Source organism: Macaca thibetana, chromosome X (assembly GCF_024542745.1).
Source record: "Macaca thibetana thibetana isolate TM-01 chromosome X, ASM2454274v1, whole genome shotgun sequence".
In the NCBI taxonomy this organism is placed as follows: Eukaryota; Metazoa; Chordata; class Mammalia; order Primates; family Cercopithecidae; genus Macaca; species Macaca thibetana.
The window spans coordinates 31,475,308-31,490,360 of record NC_065598.1 but is presented as its reverse complement, the minus strand read 5'-3'; the positions used below and the strand labels follow the sequence as shown (position 1 = coordinate 31,490,360).

General features: G+C 35.9%; 1 protein-coding gene across 15 annotated transcripts in view; it reads left to right on the top strand.

Annotated features, from left to right (window-relative positions):
* The window catches only part of DMD (dystrophin), a 2,269,491-nt gene that overhangs the window by 1,672,628 nt on the left and 581,810 nt on the right, over positions 1 to 15,053 (top strand). For all 15 annotated transcript variants that reach the window (XM_050777140.1, XM_050777144.1, XM_050777148.1 and 12 more), the window contains one exon: positions 9,680 to 9,891. In XM_050777140.1, the coding sequence (XP_050633097.1) occupies positions 9,680 to 9,891 (212 nt within the window). The remainder of the gene's footprint in view (positions 1 to 9,679; positions 9,892 to 15,053) is intronic.

Below are 15,053 nucleotides of genomic sequence, written 5' to 3'. Positions count from 1 at the left end.
TTTGTCTTCTTTTGAGAAATGTCTATTCATATTTTTGCCCATTTTTTATTAGAGTTATTTGTTTTCTTGTTATTGAGTAGCTTGAGTTCCTTGTATATTTTGGATATTAGCACCTTATCTAATGTATGATTTGCAAATATCTTCTCCCAATCTGAGGGTTGTCTCTTTATTCTATTAATTGTTCCCTTTGCTGTGCAAAGCTTTTTAGTTTGATGTAATCTTATTTGTCAATTTTTGTTTTGATTGACTGTGTTTTGGGGGTCATATGCAAGAAACCACTGTCTAGACCAATGTCATGGAGGTTTTCTCTTATGTTTTTGTAGTTTTTAGTTTCAGGTCTTACATTTAAGACTTTAAACCATTTTGAGTTGATTCTTGTATTGGGGTGAGATAAGGGTCCAGTTTCATTCTTCTGTATGTGAACATTCAGTTTTCCCAATACCGTTTATTGAAGAGACTGTCCTTTCCCTATTGTGTGTTCTTGTTACCTTTGTCAAAAATCAATCTATCAAAAGTGTGTAGGTTTATTTTAGTCCTCTCTGCCTTATTCCATTGGTCTGTTTTTGTGTACTTGCCATGCTGTTTTGATTATTATAGCTTTGTAATACATTTTGAAATCCAATAGTGAGATACTTTCAGTTTTATTCTTTTTAGTAAAGATAGCTTCGGCTATCCAGGGTCTTTTGTGGTTCCATGCAAATTTTAGGATTTTTTTTTTTAATCTATAAAGAATGATATAAAGATTTTGTTAGGTATTGTGTTGAATCTTTAGATTGCTTTATGTAGTATGGACATTTTAACAATATTCTTCCAATTTATGATCATAAAAATATTTCCATTTATTTGTGTCATCTTCAATTTCTTTCATCAGTGTTTTATAGTTTCAACATACAGATCTTTCCCACTAAGTGGGATTGTTTCCTTAATTTCTATTTTAGACAATTTGTTGTTATTGTACAAACAATAACAATTGTTATTGCTACTGATTTTTGTAAGTTGATTTTGTATCCTGCAACTTGATTAAACTTGTGTATGAATTCTAACAGTTTTCAGTGGAGTCCTTAGGATTTTCTGTATAAGATTATATCATCAGCAAGAAGGGGCAATTTTACTTCATCCTTTTCAGTTTGGTTGCCTTTTATTTCTTTCTCCTGCCTAATTGCTCTGGCTAGGACTCCCAGTACTAAGTTAAACAAGGGTGGTGAAAGTGGGCATCTTTGTCTTGCTCCTGATCTTAGAGAAAAAGCCTTCTACTTTTTACTGTTGTGCATGATGTTAGCTGTGGGCTTGTGATTTATGGCTTTTATTCTTTTGAAGAACATTTCTTCTATACTTAATTTGCTAAGAGTTTTTCTCATGAAAGGATGTTGAATTTTGTCAAATGCTCTTTCTGCGTTTATTAAAATGATCATATGGTTTTTGTACTTCATTCTGTTATATGTTGAATCACATTTATTAATTTGCATATATTGAAACAACCTTCTATCCCAGGGATAAATCTCTCTTGGTCATGGTGAATAACCCTTCTAATAAAGTATTAAATATGGTTCACTAGTATTTCATTGAGAATTTTTGCATCTAAGTTCATTTGTGATATTGGCCTATAGTTTTCTTTCTTTGTAGTGTCTTTGTCTGGCTTTAGAATCAGGGTATTGCTGGCCTTGTAAATAAATTTGGAAGAATCCCTTCCTCTTTAGTTTTCCAAAAGAGTTTGAGGAAGATTTATATTAGGTCTTCTTTAAATGTTTGTAGAATTCTCCTATGAAGCCATCTGGTCTCGCACTTTCCTTTGATGTGAGAACTTTTAAATACTGATGCAATCTCCTTAACTGTTTCCTTAACTGTTATTGGTCTTTTCAGATTTCCAATTTTCGTTATTCAGCTTTGGTAGATTATGTATTTCTAAGAATTCATCCATTTCTGTTAGGATGTCCAATTTGTTGGTATATAATTGTTCATTGTAGTCTCTTACCATCCTTTGTATTTCTGTGTTATCAGTCATAGTGTCTTCTCTTTGATTTCTGATTTGATTTATTTGAGCCTGCTCTCTTCATTCTTAGTCTAGCTAAGGATTTGTCAATTTTGTTTAGCTTTTCAAAAAACCAACTCTTAGTTTTAATGATTTTTTAATATTGTTTCTCTAGTCTCTATTTCATTTATTTCTGCTCTGATCTTTGTTATTTTCTTCTTTCTGCTAACTTTGGGCTTAATTCATTCTTCTTTTTCTAGTTCCCTGAGGTATAATGTTAGTTATTTCATTTGAGATATTTCTTCTTTTTTGATGTAGGAATTTATTGATATAAACTTCCCTCTCAGCACTGCTTTTGCTACACCCAGAAGTTTTTCTTTGTTGCGTTTTCATTTCTGTTTGTGTCAAGATTTTTTTAAAATTTCCTCTTTAATTTCTTCTTTTGACCCAATAGTTGTTTAGGAGCATATTGTTTAGTTTCCACATATTTCTTAATTTTATATGATTTCTCATTTTATTGAGTTCCAATTTTATATTGTGATCAGAAAAGATACATGATATGATTTTGGTTCTCTTAAATTTGTTGAGACTTGTTTGTGGCCTAACATATGATCTATCCTGGAGAATGTTACATGTGTACTTGAGAAGAATCTGTATTTTCCTGCTGTTCAGGGCAGAATGTTCTGTATATGTCTTTTAGGTCCATTTTGTCTAAAGTGTCATTCAAGGTCAATGTTTTCTTATGAATTTTTCTGTCTATTGCTTAAAGTGGAATATTGAAATTGCCTACTATTATTATGTTATAGGCTATGTTTCCCTTCAGATCCCTTAATGTTTGCTTTATATATTTAGGTGCTTCGATTTGGGATGCATATATACTTATACTTGTTATGTCCTCTTGATGAAATAACCTTTATCAATACATAATGACCTTCTTTGTCTCTTTTAACAGATTTGACCTAAAGATTATTTTGCCTAAGATAAGTGTAACTACACCTGCTCTCTTTTTGTTCTCATGTACATGGAATATCTTTTTTCATCCCTTTACTTTCAGTCTATGCATGTCCTTTAAGGTGAAATGAGCCACTTGTAGGCAGCACATATTTGGGTCTTGTTTTTTGTTGTTGTCATTAATCCACTCAACCACTCTATGCCTTTGGGGCAAGGCAAAGTCCCTTTTACTTTTCTGTCTACTTTTCTCAAACAGAAGGGGTCTTTCACCATAGCCACGACAGCTGGGAATTTGCTGGGTGACCTATGAAGCCAGCACATCGCAGAGTTCGAGTCCCACAGTGTACTCCCTGGGTATTGCAACTGGTTATTCAAGGTTCAAGGCCTCTTTCGTTAGTTGCTGATGAATCCTGATAGAACTGGGTCCTTCCCTTCAAGGTAGCAGATTCCCTTTTGGCCCCGGGTATGTCTAGAAATGTTATCCAGTAACTGGGGCCTGGAATGGGGGCCTCATGACTCTGCCCATGCCCTATCCTACTGTGGCTGAGCTGATATCCAAGATGCAAGACAAAGTCTTCTTTACTCTTTGCTCTCTTCTCCTTAAGGAGAAGTAAGGAGTCACTTTTGTTGCTGCAAGCTTCACTGCTGGGAGTAGGAGAGGTATGGTGCAACCACTCCCTTATCCATGCCAGCTGGTGTCTCCCTAGGTCATGTGGGAGACCCTAATCCACTGGCTTCAATATATAGAGGGACGTTTCTAAATTATTTATCTACAATTTGATTAAGAAGATAGACACAGGCAATATGATATGCCAACAGATTCTCTCTAACCTATAGTTATTTTAAGAAAGTTAGGGAAAGAGAGGTCATTGGTTAGTTTTGGCTTACAGAATTCTTTGACCCTCCCATATCTTTTAATTTATGGATTTTATATAAGGCACAGATATTCTGCAAGTAAACATGACATTAAAGATGTTTTATACAAACAAGTGTGGTTGATACAAGGGCATTAAATAAGAAACAAAGGAAATTCAGAGGACATTTGTTTCCCTGGAATAGAGATCATGAGCAGGAGAGTGAGAGGAAAATAAGGAAGGAAATGTGAAAGTCTTGAGTCCATTTTCAAATTATGAAAACTTGAAATGCGACAAACAAATAGTGGTTACTTAAGAAGAAAGACTGAAGATGCTGGGCAAAGGTTAACTTTACAAATGGCATTTTTATATCATTATAAAGAGAAAGTGGGGATAATGGAAATAATCTACATATACAACTCATTTGACAGACATTTATTGAAGGTATTCCAAATGCCGAACACTAGTTTGTACATTAAGGATGTTTTTGATTTTTACTTTTTACTTTATTTTTATTTTCTAGCTTCTTCCACTTTGCCAGAAAAGGATTTTTTTTAATGGATAAAATACTAACTTAGGCTAGCTTCTTTCAGAAACGGACCTTTAAACAATGATTAATGGTGAAAGTGGTTTGTTTGTAATGTGATCCCGGGAAGTACCAGTAGGAGAGTGGGACAATGAGATAAGAAATGGAAGAAGCCAATAATTAAGCCAGTTATGGAGCAAGTTATTGCTTTGGGCCACGGGGTTTGATCCTGATGAAGGATCTCTGGGAGATAGTAAACAAACAAACAAACAAACAACAGGCCTCAAAGTTGTCAGCCACAAGCGGGTAAGGGCAAGGAACCAGGGTTAACTATTCCGACTCTTATCCATCATTGGCTAAATGCTGCCTGGTACATTAACTTTCCAGCACTTCTGGCCAATGCACCTAGCAAACTGAGGAAAATCTCTCAGGTTTGCAGTAGGGCAAATGCTTGTACTAGGACCCTGCTGGCATATACCTGAATGATGAGTGCCAACGGCAGATAGATGGGCCCCGACAGCATCTTCTACAGATTATGTCCTTGCCTTTGAGGCAAGGACACTGTCTAGAATCAGAGACAGAAATGTAAAATGTAAAAATGTAAATCATAGTAGTACACGGTACAAGTTTCAAAATCTTAACAAAGTGTTATTGGAGTACTATGGTGAGAGAAAATGACTGCATAAGAAAGCAGGGGAAGTCTTTATATGTGATGATGACATTTGAGTGCGTGTTCCATTATCAAAGATCTACTTAAAAGGGAAAAAGAATAGAATATATCTTAAATCATGGATGTAACCAGGCAAGGCCACCCTATATGTGAATGTCCTGGGATAATTTCGCCTCCAGACGTCTCTTTTTTTGAGTGTCAATTTCATTTATGTATTTATAATATAAAGAAATTGAATAGAAAGAGGTAAGCATATGGTGGCAAAAATCCCTTCCTACCCATAAGGCTCACAGAATAATGTTGTCTAAATGCCATAATGTTTTTGGTAAGTTTTCGTTCTATAGGCTTTGGAAATTTTTTATGTAGGACCTCCTCCAAGGTGATATAAGCATTAAGTGTATTTATCTAGATACCCTAGTTAAAGCTACTTTTTAAGCAGGATCAAAGTCCTCTTTTAAACTTTTATATTTGAAAGCTATCCCCATGTATAATTCCAGTGATTCTTGTACAATTCCTAGAAGACCTTTGTTTACATCAAAAGAGTTTGTCTCTCTCTATAAGTTAGAACTCGTACATTGTAGTAATGGAAAATCCATTTCAAAGTAGCTTAGACTTACTCAGAAGAAATGTATTGATCAGTGTCATTAAACAGTTGAAAGGTAGGCAAGGCTTGTGTCAGGAATTAAATAGTGTGACCAGATTCTAGTTTTCCTTCTCCGTTGCATGGTTCTGCTCCCCAGTATTTGTTCTGTTTAATTCCTCTTAATTGTTCTAAGATGGATATCAGGATACTGAAGAACTACATGCTTTCTCATCCATCTTAAACAGGGAACAATGGGTTTTCTCTTTTAGAATCACAAACAACAACAACAACAACAATCCTAGAGTTGTTTCATTGGTTCTGATTGACCTTACTTGGAACCATAAGTCCATTTTTCAATTAACCACTAAAACCAGGGAGATGAGTTAAAACTAAGTACACACCATCCACAGAGCAAAGAGAGGTCTATTGTAGGGAGACTGCACAAATGGAAAAGTAACAGGGGAAACACAGGAGAAGGAGGTAGTTAGTTAATGTTCAATACACTCACCTTCTCAGGGACTTTTCTTCCATCTGGCATCATCTTTGTCTTTTGACCATTTTCCCCCATCAATACCTATATTAATACACAAGTTTTCCATATTTGGAAGAAAACTTCTCTTGACACCAAACTCCCCTCTGACTTCCTACTTATAATGATCTATGGTTGGATAGTCTACAATTTACTGTCTTTACTTTTTCATAGATATTTGTTAATCTCCTACAATAAGATTTCTACCACTGCACTGAAGTCATTTTGTGTATGGTCTTCAGGGAATTCCATATGACCAAAGCCAATGGATACTTTTGACATGGGCTTCGGGGGTCTAACTTCTTGAATCCAAGTATTGGCTCCAACAGTCACTATCTATATGACCTTAGACCAGTTATTTAACACTGTCTTTATTTCCTCATCTGTTAAATGAGGATAATTGCAACAATACAACATGAAATCAAAAACATGGTCCCCAGAATAATTAAAACTGAGTAAGTGGCACACATTATAGACTACTGTTTTTTTTAAATCAGGTTTATTTCTGTTTGGGTATTTGCTATGCATTGCAAAACTAGTCGACATGTTATATTGCAACTTCAGTTAACGTGTCAACCTCTGTTTAACCATAAGTCTCTCTCTAATCTTTGAACGCCATTGTTTTGTGTCTCCCAAAATCTTTCTTTTCCATGTTCTATAATAGTATACTTTCTTGATATTCCTCTTCCTTCTCTAGTCTTTCATTCATCTTATTTGCTCTTTGTGTTTTATTTATTCTCTATATGTTGTATTTACCAAGAGTCCATTCCCAGCCCTGTGTTGGGCTCAGTCTATGTGCCATATAAATGAGAATGCACTGGCATTTGAGGCTTTGCTTTTTATTTCTCTGTCGACTAGTTTTGCAATACATAGCAAACATCCAAACAGAAATAAACCTGATTTAAAAAAAAAAAAAACAACAGTAGTCTATAATGTGTGCCACTTACTCAGTTTTAATTATTCTGGGGACTTTGTTTTTGATTTCATGTCACAATTACTAGTTTTGTGGAGTCTATCTAATCCTGATGCTTATTTACAAACTATCTCAAGTATTTATTTATTTATTTTTGAGATGGAGTCTTGCTCTGTCACCCAGACTGGAGTGCAGCAGCATGATCTCAGCTCACTGCAACTTCCGCCTCCCAGGTTCAAGTGATTCTCCTGCCTCAGCCTCCTGAGTAGCTGGGATTATAGGCATGTGTTAAATTTTGTATTTTTAGTAGAGATGGGGTTTCATCATGTTGGTCAAGCTGGTCTCGAACTCTTGACCTTGTGATCCACCCGCTTTGGCCTCCCAAAGTGCTGGGATTACAGGCATGAGCCACCGCACCTGGCCATCTCAAGTATTTCTTTAACTTATAACTTCATATAACTTTGTGGATGCAATAGGGTTAATTAAAAAGGACTTTACTTACATAACAAAATAAGAAGCATAGTTTTATAGTTCTGTGCCATATACATTTTGTTTGTCCAACTGTACCCATTCTTTGACCTTCTCTCCCTTGCTCTTTATTCTGGGAGGCTGACTTGTGTCATCATTGGACTCCCATGCCCTTTGGATTCCAGTTGGTTTAGGCACCCAAGAGCCCTAGAAGGAAATTGAAGACAGGAAGTAAAGTGAGGTCAAGATATTTATTCTCCTAATTCCTTCCCTTTGAGGTTGCCACAGGCTGACTATGTCCCTTGACAAAAGGTTATTGCTCTTCTCAAAGTGGTTTCTCATTACGATTCTCTGCTTCTGGCCACTTTTCCCTCCCCTCATCCCTTGGGCCTAGATGTAGTAACAGCTTTACTGCTGCAAGGTTCTTGTATTATCTGTGATGGTTTCTTATATCCTGATTATCTTGTGACTTGTTCCTTTGTAGATAAACCTCCAGATTACCTAGGCAAAATCACAGAAGAACATGTATGTCCAGCTAAAATATTCCAGAAGACAGTGTGGAAATATTGAAGGGGTTTTTTTTTTATGAGGGAGTGCAGTGATCAGATTTATATTAGTTTTAATCTTTCTATAGGGTAGAATTTCATTCTAAAACAGAGATTTAGGTCTGGGAGGATGATATAGAGCCTCTTATGGATGTGAGGGCAAAAAATGATAGAGGTTTGCAGTGCCAATAGAAAGAGGAAAGAAGTTGTATATGAAAGAAATTTGTAACTAATTATATGAGATGTTGGGTGACACTTAGGAAAGAATCTCGAATGTCTGTCAGGTTTCATGCTTAAGGGATAAATGAGATGGAGATTTTATTACTTGTTTTCTGTATTATTTTTATTTCATAAATCCAGCTTAGAGAAATTGTATAGCAAAAATAATGTAATCGTGTTTAATATTCGAAAAGAACATGTTTCAGAGTAGAATCTATACAGCACCTCCCTCTTACACTTCCAGTGATACCAATGATGGCTTCAATATAAGCCAGTCTTACAAAATGTACCCAGCGTGAATTCTTAGGTATTGTTAAAAAAAAGTTGGCTGGGTGCTGTGGCTCACACCTGTAATCTCAGCACTTTGGGAGGCCGAGGTAGGTGGATCACCTGAGGTCAGGAGTTCAAAACCAGCCCGGCCAACATGGTGAAATCCTGTCTCTATTAAAAATACAAAAAAAAAAAAAAGCTGGGCATGATGGCACGCGCCTGTAGTTCCTGCTACTCAGGAGGCTGAGACAGGAGGATAGCTTGAACCCGGGAGGCAGAGGTTGCAGTGAGCCAAGATTGCACCATTGTACTCCAGCCTGGGTTACAAGAGCAAAACTCCATCTCAAAAAAAAAAAAAAAAAAAAAAAGAAGTTTCTAATACACTTATCTTCCCTTGGGTTCACTCAGCAGAAGACCCTTGGAAAAGTATTAAAATAAACAGGATTACATTATTTATTTTAAGAGCAAGTGATTTATTTGCAAAGTAAATAAATCAGTAGAAGAGGGGAAAAATGAGACAGGTAAGGCAAGGCAGCCAGTAAAGAGTGGTGCATTTTCAAGCCAGCTACTGTTGTGGGCCACTGGAGCTTTATCCCTTGGGAAACTCTGAAACCCTTGTAAAATACATGCCTCAGAGTTATTTCCCCTAGCATCAAGGGAGCTAGTGTATCAATATCCCAATTCCTACAATTAGTCATTATTTACAGGCTGCCTCTGGGGGCTGGAGGGGAGGCATCAATTGCCTGGTATGTCTAGCCTGCCACATGGATGGCAAAGCAAACTCTTGTGGCAACAGACAGCCTTCAGGCAATGAAATGCCAATGCTGGCACTGGGAAATCAGGCTGATGGGTGCTGAAGTGGCAAGGATAAGGGGATATGGATATTCTGCTGTAGTACTTTCCTAAAAGATGATTCATATTTGGTTCTAGGGATCAAGAATTGAGTTAAAATTTTATATTTATGTTGATTTCTATGTCACCTTCAGGAAAATAATTTAACAGAAACTAGTATTTGCCATCAAAAATGTAAGGAATCATGTTTTTCATCATCCTAGCCATAACACAATGCATAATTTTTTAAATAAGCAACATAAATGTGAAATAATGTTTGGAAGGTACATTTAAAATGTCTTCTCCAGACTAGCATTTACTACTATATATTTATTTTTCCTTTTATTCCAGTTGAAAGAATTCAGAATCAGTGGGATGAAGTACAAGAACACCTTCAGAACCGGAGGCAACAGTTGAATGAAATGTTAAAGGATTCAACACAATGGCTGGAAGCTAAGGAGGAAGCTGAGCAGGTCTTAGGACAGGCCAGAGCCAAGCTTGAGTCATGGAAGGAGGGTCCCTATACAATAGATGCAATCCAAAAGAAAATCACAGAAACCAAGGTTAGTATCAAAGATACCTTTTTAAAATAAAATACTGGTTACACTTGATAAAAATTATACCATGGATTGTAATTTAATGATGTTTAATGTAAATTTATTAACAGAAACTCACATTAAAGCTGAAATGAACAGTAGACTTTTTATATTTATTGTCTTAGAGACAGAGTCTCACTGTCACCCAGGCTAAAGTGCAGTGGCATAATCATAGCTCACTAAGCATTGAACTCTGGGGCTCAAGCAATCCTCCTGCCTCAGCCTCCCTAGTAGCTGGGACGACAGGCGTGTACCACCATGCCTGGCTAATTTTTTAGAAATTTTTATTTTCTGTAGAGATGGGTTCTTGAACTCTTGGCCTCAAGCAATTCTCCTGCCTTGACCTCCAAAGCACTAGGATTACAGGCATGAGCTACCATGCCTAGCCAGTAAACTTTTGAGTCAAGGTAGGGAATAGAGGAAAATTGACAGCTAATGTCAATCTTAAAGTTAATATTGTTTAGTAATCTGGATATAGTGGACTGGTTTTCTATTGCACCATCTTTTAAGATCATTTCAAAATTGGTATACGTACTTATGTAGTTGCATGAAGTCAACCATTCGGGCTTAATTCCTTCCTAGAAAAAGTAACAGGTCTACTCTTTCATATCTTATTTGGAGGCCCTGGATCAAGAAATGGGGGTGGGTGGGTATAAGGATTGGGCAGAAATAAGGAGTACTCTCACTTTCTCCCCCCATTCTCTTACCTCCTGCTCAGCTCATTCTTCCCTTCTTTCTCTTTCCTCTGAAATCTCCTCAAATATCTGTCTGCTTAGTAGTCTATAATTCCTCAGGATAAAAAAAAAAAAGAAAAGGAAAAGGAAGAAAATTGCTTAATAACTATGTTTTATCAAGCAGCATGCATAGTGCTTTGCATGCATTTAATTCCTTCAAACTTAGTATTTACTGGTCAGTTTGAAAAGCCCTTAAATGTTAAACAATGGTTAGGCTTTAGGGTATTTTGAGCAGGGAAGTAATATGTTAGGAAGTTGATCAGATTGGGCACTTGATCAAAACCCTCTGTAGATATTTTATCTGACAGAAAAGGCCTTTTGCTAAACCAGTATCTGATTCTTAAATTGGTTATGTCATCTAAGAAGGAAATCATATTGTTTTCTTGGATGAAATGACCTCCATTTCCAAATTAGTCAGGTTAGACTATGCTAAACTATAGTAAGAAATGAACTCTGAAATCTCAATAGTGTAATACAATAAAGACTGCTTTCTTATTTATATCATAGTCCAGCAGAGGTTGACAAGCCATTCTTAGGAGCTGTCCCCCAACATGGTCACTTGGAAACCCAGACTTTTCCAATTTTGTGACACTGTCATTTTTAACACACTGCCAAAGGCCACTGCAGAAAAGGAAGAGAGAATGTGGTCAGTCAATCCATGGAGTTTTATGGCCAGGCCTGGAAATTATGTATACCACTTCTGCCACGTCCCATCACACAGAACTTGTTCTTGATTTAATTTCAGGAAGAGTTAATGGAATTAGTGAGCTTTTAGCCAATCTCTGTCATAGCTATTTTATCAAAGGGACCTGAGCTGCTACGAGGACAAGGTCTTAGTTTATATGATGAGAATGTTAGAAAGCCACATAGAATTTTACAGCCTTATCATTAGCTCTGTTGGAGTCAAAATCTAGGTGAATAAAAATTCTTTCAAGAGACACATGTTACCACTAATAGTTTTTTCAATGGATGAGCATAGATGAATTAGGAATTTCCAATGGTCATTTTCCTAATTCCTGGTCTGACTATGTAATATATAGAATCGTGGTTATTCTTGAAAGCTCTAGTCATATCGATGAGGTAGTCAGCATATTATTTATGCTACTTCTTTTTCTTCTCTATAAGTTTGGGATACTATGAATCTATTGGATCACAAACCAAAGTACTTAACTGGTAAGAAGTTATAAGCAGAAAATACGAAGTTTGGACTGGATCCTTGAGTTAGACGAGAAGAAGGAGAGATGAGAGGCATATAGTGATAGATTTGACTACAACAAGAGGACTCTGGTAGTTGGCAAATGAGAAATAAATTTAATCTAAGAAAATTCTAAAGTGATAGTAAGAATGATTAGGGTTTAATTGCCCTTAGAAGAGCAAGTAGCTTTAAATAAGAGACAAAAATACCTGCAGAAGGAAATATGAAAGTAGAAAACAAAACAATTGCATTGTCAAAACATGTAAGATGTTTTAAACACCTAAAATAAAACCAGAATTGTATTATAATTGCTATCCTTTGTCAAACTTTTGAAATTTAAAAAAATGCTTTGGAATGGTCTAAAACTACATCATAAAAATGGCTCGGCCACTATCTATAGAGATTGACATTTTTTGTTTGTGTTCTGTGTTTAGGAATTTAATGATATATATTACTGCAGATTCAATGTAAGTTCACGATACAGATAAAGATGGCCAAAGCTGTAATTTTTTCCTTCATTTCTTGAATGATGTATGCTAAAATTAAAGTAATCCTAATGTTAATAATAACTTTTAGTGAATGCTTGCTGTGTGTCAAAAAGTATGCTAGTCACTTTACATATATTGGTTTATTTCATGCTTTCAAAAACTCTCTTTGAAAAGTACTCTGATTATTCTTAGTTTTCAGATAAGAAAACTGAAGGCTAGAGAAGTTCAGAATCTTCTTTTGAAAGTGATAGAGTTGTGATGTGAATGCATAGCAGTTACTCTTGTAGGTCACATCACAGGCTTTCTCTTCCACTTGTCTACGTGGCTAAAACAAAGCAAGAAAACCTCATACAAATCCGAAAAATACTTATGTAATTATTATTGACAAATAAGATTATATTACATTACTGATAAACCAACAGGTAGAAAATGAAATCAATGAAATAGTATACTGGGAAAAAAAATTTATATTCTTAGATGAAAAAGTAAAACAGTAATTGCAAACTCCATTTCATTTTTACTGAAATGACAATGTTTAATTCTTCTAAAAGGTAGGGAGCAAATAAAATGGATATCTGGTCTTTACATCGAATGTGTCATCACTACTAAGTGATATTAGCTGGCTTATTACTTACAATTTTCTTTTAGGAAAAAAGTGTGAAAATAGACAGGAGGAGGCATTAAATGACTAAAGCAACACCCCCTTGCTCCGTAAGTTCATTCTGAGTCTGTGTGCCTAAGATTAACAAGAGAGTCTGTGAGTCTCACAAGGCAATCACGAAGCTATGTCTACAGCCTTGGAGAGCTATGATTACAGCAGCCAGCCTCCTTTGCAGCACCTCAGTGATGACCACCCTAACTCTCACTAGTGAGCAACAATGAAATGCTTCAAACCCAACCACCAACACTGTTATACTCTTAAAATTTGAGCCAGTCACCATACCTGAACCTAAAAAGAAAATTACCAAAAATCTTGATACGTTAATGATTCATAATTGCTAATCTTTATTGATAATCTCTTCTAGTTCTTATCTACATATATTTTAATTGTCTACACAATGTAAATTAAATTTTAAATTCTGATTTGTAAACTTAATATTATTGCATAAATATTTATCAATGTTGTTAAACATCTTTTAATAATTATCATTTTAAATTCTTTATATTATTTCATTAATTTCCATCTTTATTTCCTTGCTGCTCTGACATTTAGAAAAAACTCCTCCTCTTATTTAGAAAAAAAGAGTGGCGAGGCCGGGTGCGGTGGCTCATGCCTGTAATCCCAGCACTTTGGGAGACTGAGCCGAGCAGATCACGAGGTCAGGAGTTTGAGACCGGCCTGACCAACATGATGAAACCCCGTCTCTACTAAAAATACAAAAATTAGCCTGGCGTGGTGTTGCATGCCTGTAGTCCCAGCTACTTGGGAGGCTAAGGCAGGGGAATCGCTTGAACCCGGGAGGCGGAGGTTGCAGTGAGCCGAGATCACGCCACTGCACTCCAGCCTAGGCGACAGAGCAAGACTCCATCTCAAAAATAAAGAGAGAGAGAGAGAGAGAGAGAGTGTGGAGAGTAAATGGGGACAATAACAACCGATTCACAAAACAGAAATAAAATCGGAGATGTCATATGGAAGAAGTTTATCTTGAAAGCATGGTCAGAGTAGAAAGAAACAGCAACAGGAGAGTCTTGATTTGGTGGAAAAACAGAATGCAGATGGCATAGAGTATCAACAATTAATTAGCAGGCCATTAAAGAGATGGCCATAACATATTGATAATTGTTTTCTTTCACCCTTAATTTTTCTAAAACAAAAACATGAAGTCAGAAAGTAGTCAATTTTGTTAGCCACATGGCTTCATGGTTTAATTTTATCTTCTCTATGGACCTGGTACAACAATAAAGTTCTTTTGAGATAGAAAGACAGATGTTAGGCAAAAACATACAAGATTTTCATTCTAATCAAAATCTTTGCCAGTAGGCTATGACAGAATCCTATGAGAGATGATGCCATTTAGAACTTTCACAAGAGGCAAAAATAGTATGCCATTGGCACCTAAAACCGCCAACAGTGATCATCATAGGATTTATTTCATTTGGCAGATTCTTGGTTGAGTTCATAACCTGTTCCCTAGGCTTTTAAGATTGGTCCAAACTTGGCAATGGATTCTTTGGAAAAATTACTTCTTGATCATTTTAAACTTTCTTTTCCAGTGTCAAGAGAGATTTTCCCAGGCTGAGAGTTTTCATTTATTTCTTCCCCTTTCTGTTTTTGAAAGAAAAATTCCCTTTTTGTTGGCTTTGTGATTGCTTTTGTGTCAAATTCAGTATAAAAGCTTTTCAAACGTGACAGCATTAGCTGTTTTGTGCTTGGCTGAGCTGAGAGTACATGAATTCAATAGAGAAGTGAAATCTTGTTTGAGCCTGGCTGATTTGGCTATATAATATTTAAAACTATCTGAAGCAAGAAATTCAATGATTTTCAAATTATTAAATAAACATTTCCAAGGCAGCAAAATCTCTGTGTTTTTGAAGGCATTCTTTAGGAAACTTGAAACACAGATATTCTATAATCACATAATTAATTTTAAAAGTTGAACTTATTGTATATAGTAACTAAGGTAGCTATTCGAGTATCTCAAATTATTTTACTAAAAAGGGAGACATTTTTCAAATATAGAAGTAGTGCTTTACATTTTGAGTGATTTGTGG